Source organism: Dendropsophus ebraccatus, chromosome 5, assembly GCF_027789765.1.
Source record: "Dendropsophus ebraccatus isolate aDenEbr1 chromosome 5, aDenEbr1.pat, whole genome shotgun sequence".
In the NCBI taxonomy this organism is placed as follows: Eukaryota; Metazoa; Chordata; class Amphibia; order Anura; family Hylidae; genus Dendropsophus; species Dendropsophus ebraccatus.
Window position 1 is genome coordinate 16,213,548 of NC_091458.1, and position 26,867 is coordinate 16,240,414.

At 42.2% G+C, this 26,867-nt stretch overlaps 1 protein-coding gene across 2 annotated transcripts in view; it reads left to right on the top strand.

Moving 5' to 3' along the window:
- Positions 1-26,867, top strand: part of ARHGEF17 (Rho guanine nucleotide exchange factor 17) — a 155,014-nt gene that overhangs the window by 103,864 nt on the left and 24,283 nt on the right. For both annotated transcript variants that reach the window (XM_069969574.1, XM_069969575.1), the window contains exons 3-5: positions 2,612-2,689; positions 20,005-20,187; positions 23,960-24,076. In XM_069969574.1, the coding sequence (XP_069825675.1) occupies positions 2,612-2,689; positions 20,005-20,187; positions 23,960-24,076 (378 nt within the window). The remainder of the gene's footprint in view (positions 1-2,611; positions 2,690-20,004; positions 20,188-23,959; positions 24,077-26,867) is intronic.

Here is a 26,867-nt window from a genome sequence, read left to right on the forward strand (position 1 = left end):
CGGCTACATGTATGTGGGGGTGAATCATGCCTGTTTCTATAGCGATTGCTTCTCGCCACGATGATGATGATGGCTCCTTCACGCTTTATGCTGCGTGCAGTCTATTCATAGTCCTGCTTCACCTCTGTGTTAGTGTCATTGAATAGAACAGCGCCTCCGCCTCCCGGGATTGTACGTGGCGTCACTCCCTGGTGTATGTTATACACCACCAGAGATGTGGCACACCGCTCTGACTGTCTGCGCCCATTGACCTACCTAGGAAAAGAAAAATCAATACTTCAATATATATATATATATAAAAAAAAAATAATACTCTTTATCTGTCAATATGGAAGATATTGGAGCAGGTTGTAATACCAGACACAACCAGAGGATAGGTGTGGCGCTGTGTTCTAGTCCTCCTCATCTCTTTACAGGGGTTGTATACAAGCCTCTTTCTGGTGATTATCTGTCACTGTTGTCTAGTTCGCCATTTGACTTCTCTTACAGTGACCTCTATAGGGGAAGTGAGGTATTACACTGCTTGTATTGTCACGTGTGGACATCTTGGGTCCTCCAGAGAAAGAGAAGCTACTCGTATCTGCTCTCTATTATACAGGAGGCTCCTGGATAGCAGATATAAATTAAAGGGGAACTATCAGCAGGTCACTTGCCAGATGGTGCTGTGTGACGCCACTACTGTGGTGGTTGGTCGGAATGTAGCTCATCCAGATGTTGTACTGTTGTGACGCCAGTGCCAGGTGGGCACACAGGTATGGAGGCACATCTGCTTTTATTTTAGAGTGGCGTGCTATACCCTTTCACCTGTGGTCGGTGACCTGCCAAGCTGTGAGGGGGTCCTTTTGGTACTTATCACGGTGGTCCAGACTGGAGTTGAGACCCACCCACAGAAAGGGGGGAGATGACCCAAGGATGTGGTATCTACCGTGTAGGTGCCTGAATAATAATCACTGAGTCCCGTTATCATAAATAAATCTTCTTTACTTTAGCGGATTGTAGATTTCACAGAACAGAATCTGTGCTGAGAACCTTTAGGGTAGTAGAGAGGAGTTTGTACTGAGAGTCCAGAGTAGTGGAGAGGAGTTTGTACTGAGAGTCCAGAGTAGTGGAGAGGAGTTTGTACTGAGAGTCCAGAGTAGTGGAGAGGAGTTTGTACTGAGAGTCCAGAGTAGTGGAGAGGAGTTTGTACTGAGAGTCCAGAGTAGTTGAGAGGAGTTTGTGCTTCAAGTCCAGAGTAGTGGAGAGGAGTTTGTACTGCAGGTTCAGAGTAGTAGAGAGGAGTAGGTCGTGAGAGTCCCAACCCAAGTAGTAATGTGCTCTGCCGGAACTTTAGAAGAAGAAGAAGTAGTAGAATACTGAAGACTTAAAAATAGAAGTTTATTTGCGCCTGTGTTTCAACCTTTGTTGCTATACCTCCTGGGACTGACTGATATACTTAATTTAGTACATAGAGCATACATTATTCATCTATTTTTTTGCCCTGTAAGCCATCCAATGTATGTTCTGTATAATTTTATGCTCCTCCCCCCCTTTTTAGTATGGTTTTAAAACATGTTTTTTGTATGTAACAATAAAGCTTTGATTTGATTTAATAATTTAACCCATAGCTGCACCAGGACGTTACTGAACCTCCTCGTGCCGCTATGGGAGTTCAGAGGGGGGTCGCGCGGCGCGCCGCGATCCCGAGTGCCGCATGTAGCCCGGGATCGCGGCTATTAGCGGGCACGGTCCGATCGCCGTGCCCACTAATTAAGTACTTAGAAGCAGCTGTCAAAGTTGACAGCTGCTTCTAAATACTTGCTCATATCCATCCCTGGTGGTCTAGTGGGGGGATCGCCCCCCTGCGGCGCGATTGCGGGGGGGCGATCCCCGCATCCATCCCGGGCCGGGGTCTGCGCCGTAATGGCCTGTACTTCCACTTTAATTTATATCTGTACTCGAAAATATTTTTTGTTCAAATCGACTGGTTTTAGAAAGTTATAGAGATTTGTAATTTTACAACTCTTTAAAAATCAGAGAGCGCTGTGTCGGACTGAAAAGAAAAAAACACCACTTCCTGTAGGACATACAGCAGCTGATAAGTACTGGAAAGAATACACCACTTCCTGCTGGAAGACTAGAGATTTTTAACTAGAAGTAAATTACAAACCTATGAAACTTTCTGAAACTGGTTGTTTTAAAAGATAAATATTTTTGCCAGAGTACCCCTAGAGTTTTCGTTTTTATCTGGAGAGTTCTTAAAAAAAAAAAAAAAAAAAAAAAAGGCCTCCTCTATGACATGACATGGCTTTATTATAGGACCTTTTATTCTCCAGGTTTCTGCTGGCTTCCTGGTCGCAGTGCACTCTGGGAGCTCAGCTGATGGGTCACATGACTCATTGGATTTAAACTGAATTTAGATTCAAAAAGAGAACCAGTAGAATGTTTGTGTTTGCTGTACAGGGAAGTATGGCCGATGCGGTGTCCATAGAAAAGAAGTGGACTTGCCCCTCCCCAGGTCATCCTTTAGTAAAGACGTCATATTGTTAGTATTCCTCGCATTATGGTCATGTGATCCTATGATTGATCCCGTCATGCGCTTGTCTTATAAGCCGTTTTCTTTTTCTTTCAGGATATGAGGAAACATGTCTTTCTGACCCTCCAGGACACGGAGCAGTCATATGTGGAGTCGTTGCGTACGCTCATGGAGGTAAGTCACTGCAGGTGAAATCCAGCACGCCTAATCCTTCTCTTCCCCTACCTTATCTATGGTGAGGTCGTATGGGATTGTTGGATGTTGTTGTAGAGCTCAGCCAAGGTTCGTATTGGCGTGACGCCAATACTAGTCCAGAACACAGGTGTAATGTTGGTTCCTGCTTTATGTTGTGGCTGGCTGTACTCCCCAGAAATGGTCAGTGACCTGCTGGGTTGTGAATGGTCCCTTGGGCTCTTGTCATGGTAGTCTCTAGTGGCAATTGACCCACCCGGACTATTGGTACCGCCATCCACAGAAAGAGGTAAAATGACTCAAGGTGTGCGGCGAGTTTTAGACTAGACTCGACCAGACTGAGCTGAACTTTTTGTCCTGGACGAGGGTCCTGGCAGGAGCCGGGCCCTGGTTTGGCTACAGCAGGCATGTTTGCTCTGTGTGTCCTTCTCCCATGAGACTTTGGATAAAACTGAAGCTACACTTACCCCACCAAGTAACTACTTTTTACAGGGGCTAGGTAATCTACCCTATGAGTGGTGGAAAGAAGTGTGTGCAAGGGAAAGAAGAAAGATAATAGGCTGAGAGTAGAGAGCACCTCCTATAGGCCAATAGGAACAGATGGTAAAAAAACATTAACCCATAAAAACCTTTAGCTGTGCTTACATAAAAAAAAAATAATACTGACATCTAGTGGTGAAACTCTAGAAACACCTTCATCACCACTTAACCTAGAGTGAAAAGCTTTTTGAGGGGTGCACATGAGAGACAAAGAACACCCGTGGTGGGACACCACATATCCCTCCAGGGAGTATAGAAACCCTCATTCACATGAAACAGCCAGTCCCACTGAATTTGTCAGGTTCGGACACTTTTTTTCCAATCTTGTCTTCGAGGAAAGTCCATTGATCATCAGGGTTGAATTGGTCAACAGAAGGCATCACATTCCTGTTTAACATGGTATTTCTTGGAGTCCATAGTGCCCAGTACATGATCAAGATTACCAGTTCTTGCCGCAGAAAAACAGCCCTTCATCATTAAAGGAGAACTCTGGGCTGGGATAATGAAAGAAGTAACATGCTCTCACTTTCCCCGCTTAAGCACCGGTGCCGGTATCCCGCAGCTCCAGTCTCCCGGTGACAGCAGCATCTGGGTAAGCCTGCCCAGCCAGTCAGCAGCTAAGGCAGAACCCCGCTACGGCTGCTGATTGGCTGAACGGGCTTGGCACGTCGTGTCCCAGGTCCCCAATCAGACCCAGAAGCAAGCGGAGCTGCAGGATACCAACACCAGCGCAGGAGCTGAGGTGGTGAGAGTATGTTACTTCTTACAGCTCAATTAATGTGTGGCAAGGGCCATGTGTGTGTATGTATATATGTATTTATATATAGTAATAAACTAATACTTACCTGACAAGGCTTCCCCGGTTTCCTACTGCCTTTTCCTGCTCACAGTAGCTGCCACTGAAGCAGTCTCTGAAGTGACAGGCCTCTCAGCCAATCACCAGCTAAGACGGGACATCACCAGTGATTGGCTGAGTTGCCTGTCACTTTAGAGACTGCTTCAGCAGCAGCTGTGGTGAGCGGGAACAGGCTACAGGGCATCGGGGGAGCCTGGACAGGTAAGTATACATTTTTACTATTTTCTTTACACTGTCATCAGCCCTCTGCTCTGCCTTTTTTAATAAAAGTAAATTACAAATCTCTAGCACTTTCTGGAACCAGTTGACTTGAAAGATAAAAAAAAATTGGTGAACAATCCCTTTAAAATGTTTGGAGGGTTAAATATTGATTGCAGCCGTAGATATTGTGCAGTTACAGCTTAGGGACTGGTCATAGCCCATGTTCTCTCCATTGTGAGTGGAGTCTCCTGGACTGGCGGTGGAGTCACTTTGTATAAAATCTTCGGTTACAGTAATCTCAGCGGGAGAATATAGTACAATGCAGCGTAAGATTTAATATAAAGGTGAGGGCGGCCGTGGAGACATCTGGGGAGGGGGTGAGTGTTACAGGCAGATAAGCGGGGTGTCTCATTAATTTTTCTGGACTGGGTGTGCAAGTGAAGGGAAGAAAAGGCGAGATGATTTACCGACAGATCAAAAAACCAGTGAGTCACAGAGGTGTTTACACCCTGTAGCTGCACTATGAAAGACTTCTGAACAATCTTGTAAGAGCCAGAACAAAAAGCAACACTCTGCGGCTTAAAAGAAAGTTCTATAAATCTGTCTACAATGGATTATAAGCAACATCCTGAGCACAGTGCGACTGATCCCTCCAATTCATGTAGGTGTTAAAGGGATCCAGAGGGCTTCTGTCACCTGGTGGAGGCCAAAGAAGCATCCCTAGACTTTACCAGGGTGGTGTATGTCACTATTATTCTCTACCATGTGAAATTATAGTAAGCAGTATTATAGTAGTTATATTCTTGTATATAGGAAGCAGTATTATAGTAGTTATATTCTTGTATATAGGGGGCAGTATTATAGTAGTTATATTCTTGTATATAGGAGCAGTATTATAGTAGTTATATTCCTGTATATAGGAGCAGTATTATAGTAGTTATATTCTTGTATATAGGGGGCAGTATTATAGTAGTTATATTCTTGTATATAGGAGCAGTATTATAGTAGTTATATTCTTGTATATAGGGGCAGTATTATAGTAGTTATATTCTTGTATGTAGGAGGCAGTATTATAGTAGTTATATTCCTGTATATAGGAGGCAGTATTATAGTAGTTATATTCCTGTATATAGGAGCAGTATTATAGTAGTTATATTCCTGTATATAGGAGCAGTATTATAGTAGTTATATTCTTGTATATAGGAGCAGTATTATAGTAGTTATATTCTTGTATATAGGAGCAGTATTATAGTAGTTATATTCCTGTATATGGGAGCAGTATTATAGTAGTTATATTCCTGTATATAGGAGCAGTATTATAGTAGTTATATTCTTGTGTATAGGGGGCAGTATTATAGTAGTTATATTCTTGTGTATAGGGGGCAGTATTATAGTAGTTATATTCCTGTATATAGGAGCAGTATTATAGTAGTTATATTCTTGTATATAGGAGCAGTATTATAGTAGTTATATCCCTGTATATAGGAGCAGTATTATAGTAGTTATATTCTTGTATATAGGAGCAGTATTATAGTAGTTATATTCTTGTATATAGGGGCAGTATTATAGTAGTTATATTCTTGTATATAGGGGCAGTATTATAGTAGTTATATTCCTGTATATAGGAGCAGTATTATAGTAGTTATATTCTTGTATATAGGAGCAGTATTATAGTAGTTATGAACTGGAGAGAATGGAACGGCTGCACATCCCATCTTTGGCTGATGTGGGTCTTATAAAGGAGTGCTAGCTGTTCAGAGAGGGAGAACTGTAAAACACGATCTGGAGAGAATGGAACCGCTGCACATCCCATCTATGGCTGATACTAATGCCGCTTATAGTAGTTATATTCCTGTATATAGGAGCAGTATTATAGTAGGTATATTCTTGTATATAGGAGCAGTATTATAGTAGTTATATTCCTGTATATAGGGGGCAGTATTATAGTAGTTTTACGAACTGGAGAGAATGGAACGGCTGCACATCCCATCTATGGCTGATACTAATGCCGCTAGGCCTATATTAAAAATCAACACCAGAGTGTCTGTATATGAATTGATCAAGCCATATTGCCCTGTGTACCACCGCGCAGGTCCTCTGGTCCACACGGGTCCCTACGCTAACTCCACACTGTGTCGGTCAGCGACCGCCAACCCCGCAAAGCGTGCACGTGCAGGGAAGGGAGGCCATGGTACGGCCCTGCAACCCCAATGTCGCAGGACTAGACCCACATGACCGCAATTAGCAGGAGACACCTGAGTGCACATGGTTTTAATCCCTCCTGTTTTTTCCCATTCTGTCTGCTGCAGCTATGGTGAGCGCAATACCTCATCCAGACTTGTGCTGTTTGGGGGCGACCTTCTCCGCCGGCGGTGCTGGTCGGGTTCTGGTGTGGTGTTTGTGGGTCTGGTCCTGTGGCATGGGGGTCGCAGGGCCGTCCCATGGCCCCCGTTCCCTGACTGTGCGTGCCTGCGGGGTTGGTGGCCACTGACTGGCACGGTGTGGACTTAGTGTAGGGACCCATGTGTATGAGATACCGGCACGAGGTACATGGGGCAGTATGGCTTGATCAATTCATACACAGAATTCTGATGTTTTTTATGCAGCCGAGAGGTACTAGTATCAGCCATAGGTGTGAGGTGCAGCACTCTTTTTCTTCCCTGAACCGTATTATAGTAGTTATATTTCTGTATATAGTAGCAGTATTATAGTAGTTATATTTTTGTATATAGGGGGGCAGTATTATAGTAGTTATATTCTTGTATATAGGGGGGCAGTATTATAGTAGTTATATTCCTGTATATAAGAGCAGTATTATAGTAGTTATATCCTTGTATATAGTGGGGCAGTATTATAGTAGTTATATTCCTGCATATAGGAGCAGTATTATAGTAGATATATCATTGTATATAGGAGTAGTATTATAGTAGTTATATTCTTGTATGTAGGAGGCAGTATTATGGTAGTTATATTCTTGTATATAGGAAGCAGTATTATAGTAGTTATATTCCTGTATATAGGAGCAGTATTATAGTAGTTATATTCTTGTATATAGGAGGCAGTATTATAGTAGTTATATTCCTGTATATAGGAGCAGTATTATAGTAATTATATTCCTGTATATAGGAGCAGTATTATAGTAGTTATATTCCTGTATATAGGAGCAGTATTATAGTAGTTATATTCTTGTATATAGGAGGCAGTATTATAGTAGTTATATTCCTGTATATAGGAGCAGTATTATAGTAATTATATTCCTGTATATAGGATCAGTATTATAGTAGTTATATTCCTGTATATAGGGGGCAGTATTATAGTAGTTAGATTCCGGTATATAGGAGCAGTATTATAGTAGTTATATTCCTGTATATAGGGGGCAGTATTATAGTAGTTATATTCTTGTATATAGGAGCAGTATTATAGTAGTTATATTCCTGTATATAGGGGGCAGTATTATACTAGTTATATTCTTGTATATAGGAGCAGTATTATAGTAGTTATATTCCTGTAAATAGGGGGCAGTATTATAGTAGTTATATTCTTGTATATAGGTGCAGTATTATAGTAGTTATATTCTTGTATATAGGAGCAGTATTATAGTAGTTATATCCCTGTATATAGGGGGCAGTATTATAGTAGTTATATTCTTGTATATAGGAGCAGTATTATAGTAGTTATATTCCTGTATATAGGGGGCAGTATTATAGTAGTTATATTCCTGTATATAGGGGGCAGTATTATACTAGTTATATTCTTGTATATAGGAGCAGTATTATAGTAGTTGTAGCCCCCTCAACCACAAGAATAGAAGCCTCTGCTCATCCTATAGCAATGGTAACACTTGTACTACCTCCTATATGATATCTCACCTGGTACTCCTTCTTACTGTTACGTAAAGTTGTGCTACTCCGTAAGGATTGTTAGCATAGTGTAAGAATAGTATAATTGGTGGGATGCCACCCAGTCTGCCAGATGATGTTGTTCATTCGTTAATCATGTTTTCTCTAGTCAAGTAATCATTCCCTATCTATGAGCATGCAACACCAATTTTTTATTTTTTTTTAGGTGGCTTTCGCTTTAAGTCAGAGAGCAGCTTCGCATATCAATCTTCCCAGAATTCCTAGTAGAACATGAATGACCTATAAGTCTCCTCATATCTTTATGATGCTCTCCTCAAGGAGAAACCTCACCCCCTTGGTGCCTTTAGCAGACATATAATGTCCCTTCTTACAAACCTTACCTAAAAGGGCCCTCCAGCTGTTACCAGTAATAGCCATGGGTTCATGTTTAATAGGATCCTGATCCGGAGAGCCCCCACAACCATGTCGACATACATAGTCTCTTACTGCAGTATGTGAGTCAGCATAGTCTTTGTGTGTACAGCTGTACACACAGCACTTTATACTGGTGGTGTTGGAGGAAAGGGCCTGTATGTTCTATGGATCTGTCAGTTAGTAATCTATCTATAGTGGTTAGTCTGTTAGTGGTCTGTCTGTTAGTAATCGGGTTCTGACTTCCACCTGGGATGTCTATAGGCTCGATACTGATAGCAGAGCAGCCGCAGGTCTCCAGGGAGGTCTTTCCCTTACTTGTCCTCTGATAGTGGAAAATTACCAGTACATTTCCTGCTGCCCAACTCCGTCTCACAGAAACATGAATAATGGAGAAAGTAGTGGCTGAGTATCAGAACTGGACTCCCCTGTGTTGTACTGATATGAATGGACCCCACCACCTATTATAAGACCCCCTGAAACTTCTAACACTAAATGTGTCCGCTTATTAAAGTGTTGCTTATGAACAAGAGAGATGCTTTACTGTAGAGTCCAAGGAGTTTGGGTGCAGGCGAGAATGATGTGGTACTCTGCCAGTAGTTGAGCTACCTGTGACGCCAATTCTGTGGTGTACGGCTAGGGATGGTGGTTGTCACGACACCAGTGCTAGTCCAGCACACAGGTGTGATGTTGGTACCTGTTTTGTAGATGGCCGGTTTGTGTCCCCAAGACGGTCGGTGACCTGCCGGTTTGTAGTGGGTCCCTTGGGCTCTTGTCACAGTAGTCCTGAGTGGTAACTGACCCACCCGGACTATCCGTAACGCCACCCACAGAAAGGGGTACAATAACCCAAGATGTGCGATTGGCGTGTATAGGTGCTGGTGCGTACAAAGTATGACAGAGTCCCAGTGTTGTAAAAATAGAACAGCTTTACTGTAAAGTCTTTCAGCAGCACAATAAACTTTTGCAGAATAGATAAATCTTTGACTCACTCTTAATACTGAAACTCATTGTGCTTAAAAAGGGGCTTGGAGAAGTAGAGTAGAAGAGAGAAAATTGTAGCGGTGCTTGAAAAGTAGAGTAGAGGAGAAGAGTTTGTCTAAGGATCCCCAACCCAGTATGACTGTGTACTCGGCCGGAATTTGAAGAGATATACTTTATAGTGAGATACTTGTAGTTGTGTTTAGGCTGTCTCTGACCACCTTCTGCCCTACAGTGTCGAGTGATCCGTCCTGTCAGGGTACTACAAGCCCCAGCCGTGGTTATCTGGGCTTAGCTAAATGTCCAGGGTTGTCCCTGTTACCTGCTCTATGAGATAGGATACGTAGACCTTGTTTACGGTAGCTTTGTCCTATCCAGGCTAGTTCCTTTTGTGTTCAGGATACTGCCCTGCGCTTTTTGAGTATTTGCAAAAGAAAGAAGAAAAGAGATTGGTTAGAAGTAGAGAGCACCTTCTATTGGTCAATAATAACACATCGTACACATAAAACATTAACCTATGACTTTCCTCAGCTGTGCAATACATAGAAATACAAACGACTGACAACTGGTGGTGAAACTGCAGACTTCTTCATCACCACCTTTAACCTGAAAAGAGGAATCTTTTTGAGAGGTGCAAAGGAAAGACAAAACCACCTGTGGTGGGACACCACAGTGACATCATAACCCTCCTTGGATAACTCCACCCACCTAATTCACTCTGCTCACAATGACATAATCAGGTCTGACCAGACACTCTGTTATCTATACTCTTTGTGGGTGTCTTACCAATGGCACTACAATAAACCTGCCATTTTTTTCTCTGCTGATGAATTTAGAAGGCCGTGTTAGAGTAGTTCTATTCTTGTATATAGAGGGCAGTATTATAGTTGTTATATTCTTGTATATAGGGGGCAGTATTATAGTAGTTATATTCCTGTATATAGGAGCAGTATTATAGTAGTTATATTCTTGTATATAGGAGCAGTATTATAGTTGTTATATTCTTGTATATAGGAGGAGTATTATAGTTGTTATATTCTTGTATATAGGAGCAGTATTATAGTTGTTATATTCTTGTATATAGGAGCAGTATTATAGTGGTTATATTCCTGTATATAGGAGCAATATTATAGTAGTTATATTCTTGTATATAGGGGCATTATTATAGTAGTTATATTCCTATATATAGGAGCAGTATTATAGTAGTTATATTCTTGTATATAGGAGCAGTATTATAGTTGTTATATTCTTGTATATAGGAGGAGTATTATAGTATTTATATTCCTGTATATAGGAGCAGTATTATAGTAGTTATATTCCTGTATATAGGAGTGGTATTATAGTAGTTATATTCTTGTATATAGGGGCAGTATTATAGTAGTTATATTCTTGTATACAGGAGCAGTATTATAGGAGTTATATTGTATATAGGGGCAGTATTATAGTAGTTATATTCTTGTATATAGGGGGCAGTATTATAGTAGTTATATTCTTGTATATAGGGAGCAGTATTATGGTAGTTATATTCTTGAATATAGGAGCAGTATTATAGGCGTTATATTGTATATAGGGGGCAGTATTATAGTAGCTATATTCTTGTATATAAGAGCAATATTATAGTAGTTATATTGTTATTTATAGGGGGCAGTATTATAGTAGTTATATTCTTGTATATAGGGGGCAGTATTATAGAAGTTATATTCTTGTATATAGGGGGCAGTATTATAGGTATTACCTGTACGCCTTATTGCTTCCTTTAAACACTTGTTTGTCCTCGTAGAGAAGGATTACAGTAATTCTTTATTCTTCGCAGCCCGGAACTTGTGGATGTTATAATGCAGTTGATGTGTAATACTCTTTTTGCAGCATCTATAAAAGGTTTTCAGTAGAATTTTCACACCTTAATCTCTGATTTCTTCTTCCTAAGAAAATAGTCGGCCTCATTACTGGATCTAGAGATTGATCCATGTGCCGGGAACACGCTGTCCACAGGATATTGTATGCCAGAAAGCCAATGCTGATTGTCTTGTCTTCTGATACCGGCATAGTCTGTGTGTGACTCAGAAATCAGAACATCCTGAAATTCTGCCATGACCTAAATGTAACACATACAGTATTACACCATCTATAAAAACATGTACTTCAGAATTTCTTTTAATACTTTTGGCCAAATTTAGAAAAAATATTTTCATAGGAAGTCAAAGAATAATACATTGGCCGATTTGTGGAATCGGTTTTTGGAATCGGGCCGATTTTTTTTGGTTTGATGTTACTCATTTTAAAAAGAATGTATCGCCAATATTTTGGGGGTATTTTTAACTAATCACAGCCCGATACTGAAACCTGTTTTTAATTTTATTTATTTTTTGTATTTTGTTATGGGGGCTGCCATCTTGCCTTAGTTATTTTTTAGTATTTAGAGATCTGCTTTACAGCGAGTCCCATGGACATAGACAACAATAGACAGGAGCTGTCCCACTGAAATGGATGGAAAACCTTACTGAGCATACTGTGCAACCTTTTCAATAGCTATTTCACAGAGAGGGGAGGCTGATCTGTGACCTCTATCTATTGTCTTCTCTATTTACTGGTGATACCTTTAGGCTATGTTCACACAACGTCAAAAATAAAGAAAAGGCGGATGATTTTGATATTTAAAAAAAGTCAGTTTTTGCCGAAATTTAACTGACTGCAATGGCAATGCATTAAAGTCAAGGGGAGGCCAGGCTGCTAAATGATGTCCGTTATTTTAGACTCAAAATGACGGACGTCATTTTAAACGGAGCTGAAAAAAGTTGTGTGAACATAGCCTTACTGTAATGCTGTGCAGATCACTTTCTAGCAGCCTCCTCCCTATCAGACAAAACAGGAAGTCTCAACCTAGTAGTTAAAAAAATAATCCTGAAATCTTGGGAGTATTTATTCTAAGTTTGGTTTAGTAGGATAGGAAATTAGAAGAAAAACACTAATAAATTATTTTGATATAAACAAAAACTGGCTGACTTCTAGCATTGACCACACCTTCAATGATCAAGGTGGATGAAGTCACCATGACTTACCTATTATGTACTATCCTTTCCCTCCTCCTGTGACTTTTGTTTATTGTGGCTTAGCTGACAATCTGTTTCTATAAGGCTTTTTCCCAATTAAATAAAAAAAGAATCAGAAAATAACCTTGAATATTTCTTGCCTTATGCAGCCAGTTGTTTTAAGGTTTTTATTTGTGGTTCTTCAAGGCTTCCTTGCTGTTCTTATTCTGGATTACACTGGGTTTGTGTTTGGTCCTGGATGAAAAATTTCCAAAAAGAGTTTTGAAAATGTTACCGCTTTGATTTTTACTATGAAAGAGAATGAATATAATAAAAATACCCAGAGACTATTTCTTTTGACCAGCGTGTGACTATTATAGACCATAGAAAAAAAAAGGCGGTGGAACTGGGGTGGCGAACCCGGGAGGCGGTGGAACTGGGGTGGCGAACCCGGGAGGCGGTGGAACTGGGTTGGTGAACCGGAAGGCGGTGGAACTGGGGTGGTGAACCCAGGAAGGAATGGCCATAAAGAAGAAATTGGATGTTGTAGAACAGAGATGTAGAACAGAGATGGAGACTTTTTGATGGTACATGATGAAGAATACTTAAAAGTTTGGAAAGCCCTTATTGGGCTATGGTGAAGAAGAAAGGAGCCCACAAAAGTAAGACATAATTTAAGGAGGTATATGAATGATGTGAGTGAAGTTAAAAATACTAGAATGATGGTAGCATGAGTGGAGAAAATAACATTTAGAATGGAGGATACAGAAGGACTGTAGGTTCTGTGGAGGAAATTGGAGAATTTTTGTTTTTATGTTTTAGCTAGAAAAGGAACTGTGTTCGAAATTGGTTCCTTCTCCCACTTGGTGTGGAGAAGGCTGAAGGTAATAGGAATGTGGCAAAGTACATTTAAAGGGATTATCCAGCATTAGAAAAACATGGCCACTTTCTTCCACAGACAGCACCACTCGTCTACAGTTTGGGTGCAGGTTTTGCAAATTTGTTCCATTGAAGTGAATAAAGTTTAACAGTAAACTCCACCTGACCTGGAGACCAGAGTAGTGGTGTCTCTGAAAGAAAGTGGCCATGTTTTGTAACGCTGAATAACCCTGGTCACAGACTATGGAATTGACTTGGAAAAGGTTGGAGGCTACATGATTAGGAAAGAGAATGATGGTGTAATCACGAGTAAGGTGAAGAAGGTTAAATGCCATAGAATTCCGGAGGAAGAAGTGGAATTGTAAAGAATTGAGATGGTGGATAATCCATTTAGTTGTGTTCTGTTTTTGGTTCTATTTTGGTTTGTAATACATCTGGTGTGTTTGTGTTTAGAATAGCGTCAGTCTTTGGTGGCCAACTAGATAGACAGCAGCTTGACAGCCACCGTGCAGGATTACGACTGACGCAGCATGATGCTCTTTCTTGGAGAGGGTCGTTCCTCTCCTGTTTGACGTCTCGCCTGAAGAGTGCGAACACACACAATCTGTATCATCCTGTCGTCTGCCAAGTCTCTCTTCTGAAATGAGGCTTCACGCTACATTTGATTTGTATGTCATTTCTTACATGGCAGGGAATTCTGCTGGTATTGGCAGGGTGTTGGTGAAATGGTTTTTCCTCCATGGTTAGGACTTCTGGGATTACATAGGTCTATGAGTTGTTTGTGATTTCCTTGGTTGTACAGCTAAAAACATTACGGTGCATAATAATGTAAGGTCGCTGGATATCTAAGAGGTTTTCCTATGTAGATAAAGAATAAACAATGAGTGATAATAAAGGGTCCTACAAAACTGTTAGTAGATGACTATAATACATTCCTATCACCCTTGTTGACCAAGCCAGATGACATTGCCACATGGTGCAAATGAAGTTCAAAGGCATAGGGACCTGCTATATGTGTCAGACTCTTCCACCTTTGGGATCTATCGTTTAACCTGATAGTCAGACATTACATCACACACAAAAGAGGCAGAGAAGTTTCTGGCTTAGATGTGTCCATAAGGCCCATAGACTTCCCTGTCCTGTATGTGCAATGGAGAATCAGGTCAGGTCCAGGCCTCAGGAGTAGGACACCTGGGCTTTCACAGTCTTAACTTTGCAGCAACATCATCAGCACTTACTATTAAGAGAAGACTTCTGGACCCATTAGACCAAGCCATGTTTCTTCACAGATCTCTGGATCTATCTGACCGGCCATGTTTCTTCACAGAGATCTGGATCCATCTGACCGGCCATGTTTCTCTATAGACATCTGGAGCCATCTCACCAGTCATGTTTCTTCAGAGATCTGGAGCCCTCTCACCAGCCATATTTCTTCAAAGAGATTTGGATCCCTCTGATTGAAGCATGTTTGTCTATATAGATCTGGATCCCTCTGACCCGGTCATGTTTCTCCATAGAGATTTGGATCCATCTGATCAGTCATGTTTGTGCAATGCTCAGTGATAAAGTTTTCTTTGTTTTCTGGGGTCACACCCATATTTTCCATTCCAATATGGATTTACACTAAAACTGATTCACAGAATGTAACATAGTTACATGGTTAATAAGGTTGAAAGAAGACAAGAGTCCATCAAGCTCAACCTATATTCCAGAAGAAGGCAAAAACCTTTATGATGCAGATGACAATTGCCCCATCACAGGGAGAAAAATTTCTTCCCGAATGGCAATCAGAATAATCCCTGGATCAATGTGGAATGGGTGAGTGGTTGTGCCAGTATTAAAGTGACTCTGTGCCCGCAATCTGACCCACCAAAACCACTTGTAGTGTCAGATAGCTGCTTTATATCCAAGATCTGTCCTGGGGTCCATTCGGCAGGTGATACAGTCATTGTCCTAAAAAATAACTTTTAAAGTTGTGTCAAATTGGTGTGGCCTAGAGTGTGTGTCTCCTAGGATTGTGACGCCTCTCCGTCCCTTCTCCCCAGCCTCTTATTGCCTTTATGATCAAGCAAATGTGCAGTGTTTACACAGGTGATGAATAGGAGAAATTGTTCTAGGGGCATTCCTAATGGTGAAGAGGGCGGGGAGGAAAGACGGAGGGACACTCTAGGCCACTCCAATTTGACTCAGGTCTGCAAGTTTAAAAATAGTTTTTTAGGACAATAACTGCATCACCTGCTGAACAGATTGAAGTTGGTAAACAAGTCGAGAAATAGTCGCGGGGTTTGGGTCAGACCCTTCAGGGGGAAAAAAACTGTACGTAGAAGTGGGTATGTTTTAGTGATATAAGTTTGATGGACATGGGAAATAGGCTGCTGGATGTAATCCTTTGTTGCTTAGTAAGGGTAGGTGCACACTACGGATAACGTGCCACGGATTCTGTGCACACTTCCACTTGACTCTCTGCCCGTCCCATAGACTCCATTCTATGCTCGGGCACAGTGTCGGACTGGGGTATCTGGGGCCCACCAATTAAAAAAACAGTGAGAAACGACATGTCAGTCAGTGTTAGTGCTGGTTCTAAAGCTGAGGGCCAACTAGAGGATTCTCCGGTCCTCTGGTTGGCCGGTCCGGCACTACTCGGATTGAATTCCGCCATCCGCCCAAAGAATTGACATGTCAATTCTTTGGGTGGACGACTGAATCCGCCCGAGCATAGAATTGAGCCTATGTCATGGGCAGAACTTCAAGTGGTAGTGTGTGTGTGTGTGGGGGGGGCAGCGGAATCTCGCGTGATTTCCGCAGTGTGCACATACCATAGTGGTGTAATCCAGTTTTGTATTTTTTAATAAGTGAATGGAAACAAAATAAAGAAAGTAATCACTCAGAAAACTCATCCCTGTATCTTACACCAGCCTCCGGGGCCGCCGTTCTCCATACAGGGAAGCGTTCTCTAATAATGGGGCTAGTCTCTGTGTATGGTTAGACTGGGTGGACGCCATGTGGATGTTCAGGCATACTATGTATTATGATGACTAATTGTTTTCCTGACATTGTCCCTTGTGTATAATGGACGTGAGGCCTTGTCACTGAGTGGTCATGGGAGATTCATGTCTCGGGCCTCAGTCACATTATGAATGTTTTCATTTGGGCAGGAAATCTGGGTGCACAGTAGCCTCATATAATGACTTCCTGAGGCCTGAAGCCTGGCACGCTGCCCATACATTATCTTCACTCAAGATTCTCCGCAAAATACAGAAATTGATTTTCTACGGCCACTCGGCCTAATTAATAAGAATTATGACTGCGGGAGATTCATTAGAAGCCATGATGTTACTTGTTTGTGGATTTATTCAGTATGGATGTGAAATGCAGCAAAAGAGCAGGCAGCCTATATATGAGGGAACGTAATACAGCAGCCCACCAGCAGGTGTAACCTGAAACTCATGGGCCCCTGTGCCAAATCTGTAACCCCCACCCCCTGCTATGAGCTAGGTGTAACTCCGGCACCTTATGTGGTGAACAGGGGTCAGCCTCTGCACCCCTTATAGCTACAACATTGAGCCCACCCGTTCATCCAAAGCATTGAGATGGAGAAGGGTGTTGAATATATTGGAAGCACCGCCTGCTGCCCAAAATCTCATATTTTGCATGCACTATCCCTTAAATCCTGCATTCCCAAATCAACAGGTGTCACAAAGTTATATAGATTTGTAATTTACTTCTGTTTAAAAATCTACAGTCTTATGGCACTTATAAGCTGCTGTATGTTCTGCAGGAAGTGGTGTATTCTCTCCAGTCTGACACAGTGCTCTCTTCCACCACCTCTGTCCATGTCAGGAACTGTCCAGAGCAGGAGAGGTTTTCTATGGGGATTTGCTGCTGCTCTGGACAGTTCCTGACATGGACAAAGGTGGCAGCAGAGAGCACTGTGTCACACTGGAAAAAATACACCACTTCCTGCAGGGCTGATAAGTCCTAGAAGACCTGAAATTTTTAAAAATTACAAATCTGTATAACCTTCTTACACCAGTTGATTTGAAAGAAAAACATTTCACCGGAGTACCCCATTAAAGTACCCCAGTATCCCAGAAATGCCTATTTATTATTGGCTATTACAAGAATTGGTGTCCTTTATGACAACACTTCCTGCCTGTAGTCATAGTCGTAAGTTGTCATAGGGATCTTGACTGGTAATAACTTGTCACGGTTTGCATTAATAACTAGGGTGGTATTTTTGTATGGGTGTTGACATTGATATGGATGTTGCAGTTGTCCTATTGGCCTCTAGAGGTCAGTACAACAGATTAGACTCCAGCATCTCCATTTACAGCCTGCTGTGATCCATAATCTGAAGGAGGCTTGAGGACAGGAATGATGATGAAGAGAAGACAGCTCTACCATGTAAATCACGGGCCGGTGTGCAGCAGATGTGCCGTAATATAATGTTATTACATGCCTGGACCGGAACTCTCATCTCCTGAACAGTGTTACATAGAGAATACATGGATTTCATTAAGTTGTCTACATGTGCTGTGCATGTAATGTGGAGAATCTGTGTTTTAACCCTTTGTGCCTTATTCCTGTTGATTAAGCCCTCAATATGTCTTCTTCCCATACTCATTTATGATACTTTGGGTGAAGTTTCTGGCGAAAATCATTTTATGTCAATTCAGCTGGTGCCAGAAAGTCCAGTCTTCGAGTGTATGTCCTGCAGGAAGTGGTGTAATCTCTCCAGTATGACACAGTGCTCTCTGCTGCCACCTCTGTCCATGTCAGGAACTGTCCAGAGCAGGAGAGGTTTTCTATGGGGATTTGCTGCTGCTCTAGACAGTTCCTGACATAGACAGAGGTGGCAGCAGAGAGCACTGTGTCAGGCTGGAAAGAATACACCACTTCCTGCAGGACATACAGCAGCTGATAAGTACTGGAAGACTGGAGATTTTTAAATAGAAGTAAATAAAAAATCTACATAATTTTCTGAAACTAGTTGATTTGAAAGGAAAAGATTTTCGCCAGATAACCCCTTCAATTGTACAGCTATTATTGTTCCGGCTGCAAAACAAAGTGTTGGAGCTTTATCCTGGCTGTTCACAGATACAACTGTACAACGGATCAAACTCTTAACTGAAAATGGTGATTTTCGGTACTCTAGTTTTTATTAGAGCTACAAAAAATTTTTATGAGCATATAGTCCTTGGATGTTCCAGGTTTGGTGTTGAATAGTGTTGAGTGGACTTGCCGAACTATTTGGGTACAGCAACGTTCTCTGAACATGTATGCTTGGCATTTGACTCCTGGCGACTGGAGGCTGCCAGGTAAACATGGATACATAGAGTGGCTTCCAACTTCAGGGGTTCAGGTTCAGAGAACATTGCTGAACCCAAACAGTTTGACAGGTTCCCTCAACGCAAGCGTTGAACTGACTTGGTTAGTGGTCTACTGGAGTTCTTTAGGGTGTGGGGTTGGGTTAAGACTATGGAAATCTAGGAGAATGGAGGAATGGTCACCAAAGGATAGGGGCTCCGGAGTGGTGCAAGGCTCGTTGACCACCTCTGAGATGTGTAGGCAGAAACCATTAGAACAAGTGGTAGGTCGTCTGATTACATCTTGGATGGTTGTTAGTATTGAAGAAAACTTTTTGTACATTCTAAAGTGCCAGGTGGATGAAGAACCAATAAATTCCCCCACAATCTACTACATCTCTTGTAACCAGCCCCACCGCTCTTCCCGTCTCTTGCCCTCTCTCTTCACTCATGTTCTTCTGCTCTTTTAGTGTTCCAGAATAGTCTCGGACTATTTTCTTCAAGATCCAGACTCTGAGTAATCCAAAGTATCTGGTGTCACTCAGCGAGTTGAGTGATGTTTTTGGAACAGTGTCCCGAGCAGGTGGTACCTCATGTTTCCGGTGGTCGTGCTCTCTATGTAGTGGTCAGCCTTATCTGCATCAGAAATCGAATGTTCTCATCAGGACTACGACATTCTGAACGTGTAATGTAACAATCACGCTGCGTTCCTGCCAGATCAACTGCGTCTGTGCTCTTTTTTTTTTTCTTTTTTGAGGTCTGCCCTCATAAATTCCTTAAATTATACATGGTTTCCTTTTGTGGTGTGATTTTTCACTTGGCGCGTTCCGATCGTTGCCTGTTTTACGTGGCTTTGATTGTAGGTTGGTTCTGGAGATCATTGGTCATTCACATTTTTCACATTTTTTTGTAGTAATGAACCCAACAAGAGCGATAATAACCAAAACAAGACAAAAATACTCTTTTATGTAGACGACACCGCCTTAAAGAGCGTTTCCTCGAAAACGGTATCTGACTGGGGTGCTGAGGGTCGTCCGCCAGTGGTATTGATCCTGGATATTATGTGATCACTACTGGATCTCATGCACATAACACGTTCGTACTGTCATCGATCGAATGGGATGACCACTTTAAAAACATGGTGCATGTAATATCCCTTGTTGACTGGGGGGGGTTGTATAATATTACATACAGCAGATAATGGACTGATTCTTTTTTTTTTATATTCTTCTAGGGATATATGAAACCACTGAAGCAGCCGGAGAATTCCTTCCTCTGTGACCCGTCTCTGGTGGACGAGATCTTTGACCAGATCCCGGAGCTGTTGGAGCACCATGAGCAGTTCCTGGAGCAGGTCAACCACTGTGTGCAGAACTGGCCAGACATCCAGACTGTGGGGGACATGTTGGGCCAGTCGGTAAGTAATACGTGGCATGCAAAATTATCTCGGCTTGCAAAGTCCTGTTAACATACAGCGTTCTCTTAGCATTTGGAAACCCCTTAGCATACAGAACTCCTCACGTCCAGAACCCTCTAGGCTTACAGAACCACCTTGGCTTACAAAACTCTCCAAGCATATGGTACCCTCTCGGTGCACAGATCCTAATTGGCATACAAAAGCCTCATGGGGAACCATTTCCTCTAAGCTTACAGAACCCTCTTGGCATTCAGACTTCTCTCAGCTTGCAGAACCTTCTTACCTTAGGGCCCTATTACACGTGACGATTATCGTGTGAAAAATCGTTATATCGTTCAAATTTAAATGATTATCGTTCCGTGTAATTGCAGTCAACGATCGAAAAATCGTTACGATTAGTTACGATTCTTACTACGATCGTTTACTCCTTCTGTTCCCAGCAAAACAATGAACAATGTGCAATTACACAGAGCGATTAGTGAACAAATGTGGAACTTGAGCAAACGAATGAGGAAATACAGCGAACGATTAACGATAATTTTAGGTTCTGATCTAAATCAACGATCAACAACATACAAACGTTTTTTTTTAACGTTGCCTGCAATTACACAGAACGATTATCGTTTAAATTTTCGCACAATAATCGTCCCGTGTAATAGCGCCCTTAGAGAAACTGCTCAGTGTACAGACACTTGAAAGCTTGCAGGACCCTCTAAGTGAAAAGGGATGTCTATATCCACCATTTTTAGGGTCCTCCTAAAGACGTTAGAGTCAGTGCAAACCTATGGCAGTCTCAATTTTCTCTTTATCGGTCACCCCGATAACGCTGACAACATGTAAAAGTCTGAGATCTAGGCCACTGCATAGTAAATATAGTGACTAATGAGGTGTCGGAGGAGGCCTCAAGGACCCAGAAGACCCCCACCCATCTATTTTTATGTATCCTCTTTGATCCATTACTTAACCCTTCCATTCCTGGAATACGTTTTTCCACCCTGCAAATAATAATTGTCTATTTGGCGCATGGTAATAGAAACCGAACGCCCACATGACAGCCCACATGTACAAAGATAGCTTTCTCGGGTTTCCATTCATTATTATACCACGTTCACCATTACCAAAGCCGTCGCTGCTCGGTGGTGTGACTTGCTCTGCATTTGTCCTATGACCACCCCCACCCTCACCCCAATTCATTATTTTGTGTCGTCTCTATGGAAAATCATCTCATAATAAATTCTGCGCTGCTGTAAAAGAGGCGCGATACATCCTGAAGGCGTCTTGTTCATTATCTGACCCCAATTAAAGCTTTTGATGTCGTATTCTACAAGATCAAAACCCAACGCGAATCCCGTGATATCTCCTAATGTAATATTGTGTAATACAGAGCGAAATGCTCACTCTTATAATAAGTGGACTATGGGCATGCTGGAGGTTATGGTGTGCCAGGTATACAGTATAATAGCCTTGTCTTATGGTCATGCTGGAGGTTATGGTGTGCCATGTATACAGTATAATAGCCTTGTCTTATGGTCATGCTGGAGGTTATGGTGTGCTATGTATACAGTATAATAGCATTGTGTTATGGTCATGCTGGAGGTTATGGTGTGCTGTGTATACAGTATAATAGCCTTGTCTTATGGTCATGCTGGAGGTTATGGTGTGCTGTGTATACAGTATAATAGCCTTGTCTTATGGTCATGCTGGAGGTTATTGTGTGCCATGTATACAGTATAATAGCATTGTGTTATGGGCATGCTGGAGGTTATGGTGTGCCGTGTATACAGTATAATAGCATTGGGTTATGGCCATGCTGGAGGTTATGGTGTGCTGTGTATACAGTATAATAGCATTGTGTTATGGGCATGCTGGAGGTTTCGGTGTGCCATGTATACAGTATAATAGCATTGTGTTATGGTCATGCTGGAGGTTATGGTGTGCTGTGTACTGTATATTAGCATTGTATTATGGTCATGCTGGAGGTTATGGTGTGCTGTGTATACAGTATAATAGCATTGTGTTATGGGCATGCTGGAGGTTATGGTGTGCTGTGTGTACAGTATAATAGCATTGTGTTATGGTCATGCTGGAGGTTATGGTGTGCTGTGTACAGTATAATAGCATTGTGTTATGGGCATGCTGTAGGTTATGGTGTGCTGTGTACTGTATATTAGCATTGTATTATGGTCATGCTGGAGGTTATGGTGTGCTGTGTGTACAGTATAATAGCATTGTGTTATGGTCATGCTGGAGGTTATGGTGTGCTGTGTACAGTATAATAGCATTGTCTTATGGTCATGCTGGAGGTTATGGTGTGCTGTGTACAGTATAATAGCATTGTGTTATGGTCATGCTGGAGGTTATGGTGTGCTGTGTATACAGTATAATAGCATTGTGTTATGGGCATGCTGGAGGTTATGGTGTGCCATGTATACAGTATAATAGCATTGTATTATGGTGTGCTGTGTATACAGTATAATAGCATTGTGTTATGGTCATGCTGGAGGTTATGGTGTGCTGTGTACAGTATAATAGCATTGTGTTATGGCCACGTTGGGGGTTATAGTGTGCTATGTGTAGAGAATAATGGAATTGTATTATGGTCACGGTCAGTAATGGGGGCATGTTGGAGGTTGTAGTAATGTGTGTGTGTGTGTGTGTGTGTGTATGTATATCATGTTCAATAGAATTATATTATGGATAAAGACCGCCAAAAAAAAAAGAATCAGAACTCTCCACTTCTGAAGATTGGCGCAAACTTAACTCGTCAATCCAAAATGGTGCAAGAAGGGAATAGTATAGGATGCAGGACGCGTCTCCTGAGGCCTACACCCTATACTATGTCCTTCTTGCACTATGTTGGATTGACAAATAAAGTTCAGAAGCGGTTAATTTATTTCTTTTTGGCTGTCTACATACGTGAATCCTGCTAAGGCCACTTAGTATGGGAGAGTCCGGAGATAGTTGTAATCTCCCAAGATACAGCACACATATTGAGGGCCGGTCCACTGTCACTGTGCCTGTTGGTACTGTATTATGGATATGTTGGGGGTTGCAGTACTGTGTGTTATAGAAAATATAATAGAAATGTATTAAGGTCATGTCCAGTTATCAGGTTACGTTAGCCGGTTGTAGTGTTCTCATACTACATCTCATCTACGTCTTTTGGGGATTATAGTGCTGAGTGTGTGTATATATAGGGTATATATTCTAGTCCTGTATAATGGAATTGTATTATGGTACTGCCCATGGGTCCGGTATGTTGGAGAATGTAGTGCTACATTTATAGAGACTATATAAGAATTTGTATTCTGGTCATGCTGGGGGTTATCCATGTTGTCCAATATAGAGAGTATAACAGAGCTGTATTATAGTCAGGTTAGGAGTTGTTGGTAGCAGACACTAATTCCCCTTGAACATCCTTCATATTGTCTTTTGCATCTTGCAGTAATTTAATATTTCAGTCCACACCTTAATATTCTGCAGCATCCCCGTCCTCTTAGGTTTAGGCCTCTGCGTCACACAATTTGTAATGATTCCCCTCTAAAAATTTCTTTGCAAGCTCAAGTATAATCACCCTGAAAGCTCGGAGCCTGATCACGTACAGTATAGAGCAAGGACCAGAGAACTCGGAGAACCATTACGTGTTACCAGAAAACATTGTTCCTGTTTCATTCTATACAAAAAGTGTAGAGAGCCAACAGGGTGTGATGTCCGCCATGTACGATGTCACATGATGGCGATTGTAGGGTTAATGTTTTGTTTACCGTTGCAGTTTTCTAAGGAAATCCTGGTCAGCATCTACTCGGCTTACATCGATAATTTCCTCAATGCCAAGGATGCGGTCCGGATAGCAAAGGAAGCCCGTCCAGCTTTCATCAAGTTCCTGGAGGTATGAGACATCTGTGATACGTGTAATGTAATGTCTGGCTGCTGCTGCTCCATTTACATATCAGGCTGCAAAACTGGTATATATTGGGATGGATACTATCGATATGACCTTTTATACAGCACACAAACTGTGTCTCCAAGTATAAAGGGGTTGGGCGGTGATTTTCCAACACCCCCAACCACTATCTCCACCAACATCATCTGTCGGGAGAGCCCTAAAAAATGTATACTGACAGACAAACTCGGAGAGTGCATGGGGACCTTCAGACTGAATTTGTACTCAAGACCTTTACTGACAGCCAACACAGAGTGTCAACTCCAGACCTTATACCCAATACAGAGCGTCATCTCCAGACCTTGTACCCAACACAGAGCGTCATCTCCAGACCTTATACCCAACACAGAGCGTCATCTCCAGACCTTATACCCAACACAGAGCGTCATCTCCAGACCTTATACCCAACACAGAGCGTCATCTCTAGACTTTATACCCAACACAGAGCGTCATCTCAAGACCTTATACCCAACACAGAGCGTCATCTCTAGACCTTGTACCCAACACAGAGCGTCATCTCTAGACCTTGTACCCAACACAGAGCGTCATCTCTAGACCTTGTACCCAACACAGAGCGTCATCTCTAGACTTTATACCCAACACAGAGCGTCATCTCAAGACCTTGTACCCAACACAGAGCGTCATCTCCAGACCTTATACTCAACACAGAGCGTAATTTCCAGACCTTATACCCAACACAGAGCGTCATCTCTAGACTTTATACCCAACACAGAGCGTCATCTCAAGACCTTATACCCAACACAGAGCGTCATCTCCAGACCTTGTACCCAACACAGAGCGTCATCTCCAGACCTTATACCCAACACAGAGCGTCATCTCCAGACCTTATACCCAACACAGAGCGTCATCTCCAGACCTTATACCCAACACAGAGCGTCATCTCCAGACCTTATACCCAACACAGAGCGTCATCTCCAGACCTTGTAACCAACACAGAGCGTCATCTCCAGACCTTGTAACCAACACAGAGCGTCATCTCCAGACCTTATACCCAACACAGAGCGTCATCTCCAGACCTTATACCCAACACAGAGCGTCATCTCCAGACCTTATACCCAACACAGAGCGTCATCTCCAGACCTTGTACCCAACACAGAGCGTCATCTCCAGACCTTGTACCCAACACAGAGCGTCATCTCCAGACCTTATACTCAACACAGAGCGTAATTTCCAGACCTTATACCCAACACAGAGCGTCATCTCTAGACTTTATACCCAACACAGAGCGTCATCTCAAGACCTTATACCCAACACAGAGCGTCATCTCCAGACCTTGTAACCAACACAGAGCGTCATCTCCAGACCTTGTAACCAACACAGAGCGTCATCTCCAGACCTTATACCCAACACAGAGCGTCATCTCCAGACCTTATACCCAACACAGAGCGTCATCTCCAGACCTTATACCCAACACAGAGCGTCATCTCCAGACCTTGTAACAAACACGGAGCATCTTCTCCAGACCTTGTAACAAACATGGAGCATCTTCTCCAGAGCTTGTACTGGACACAGACCTTCCTCCCCTTGTATCCATACTCATAACAGAGCTTCCCCTCCAGACATTCATATCCAATCCAAAACTTTAATGCCAGACTTTATACCCAATCAACCCACATAGCTATCTCTCCTTCAGCCCTTGGAGCCATACTTAACACAGAGCTTCATCTTCAGAATATATACCCGACACAGAGTTTGTACCCTTACCCAACATAGAATCGTATCTCTAGACCTTGGTCCCTTGTCCAACAAATTTCAGACTTTGTATCTATGCCCAACATATTATTTGCTCTCTAGATTTCATACTCTCATACAAGACTGTGCTTAATCTTAAGAATCACTGAGATTCTTCTCTAGGCCAGATCCAACATAGAACTTCCATTTCAGTCCATACTTAAAAATTTAATCTCCAAACTTTGCAACGATACCCTACATAACTATACCCAGTGTAGAGCCTCGTCTCTGTCAACACTACTCAAGACCTTGTATCTGACTTTGGAAAGTTTTAGTCTTGTTCATGGCTCCTCAATCGGCTGAAAGGTCTTTTTCGATAGTGATGGTTTTGGATATGTTGCCAGCAAAAGTGCTAGACCCAGCTAATCTTTCACTTTAGATGGATCTTTACCCCCCTTACTTTGCCGTTTTAAGGGGCCAGTGGTTCCTTCAGCAGCGGAGCCATCTCCATACCTCTCATATAGGGAATATATACATTTAGACTCTATAGAAGATGCCTCTCTTCTATCTATGTCTATCTTGGTAATTTGTTTGCCAAAAAGAGTGCAGCGTCTGAATTCCCCTCTGCTGACATCAGCCCGTAGATGTCCGCCACGCCGCCTCCTTATTGTTACACTTATTTACTCTGATTCATCCGCATGTCGTCTGGTTGGTATTATTAAACCTAATTGTATTGTTGGCAATATTATTTTTATTGCATCTGGAATGAATTGCCTCTAGACTTCTCCATCGCTCCGCGGCGCAATAAAATGATTTAATTTAGTTTCCCCGGCTCTGTAACGCCATTCAGCAAAGGAAGAAAATAGATGCGTGACACGGACTGTGAAGCAGAACCTGTTTCATACCGAGCCAGCTACGAGTTTGCTGTGTTTCTTGGTCTTTGCAGACATAACAAAGGGCATACAATGGCTTCTAGGTGGAGATCGGTAGGGAGGAGGGTGTCTGGTGCCCTGGGGGAGGGTATGTGCCGAGGAGACGCCGGGGG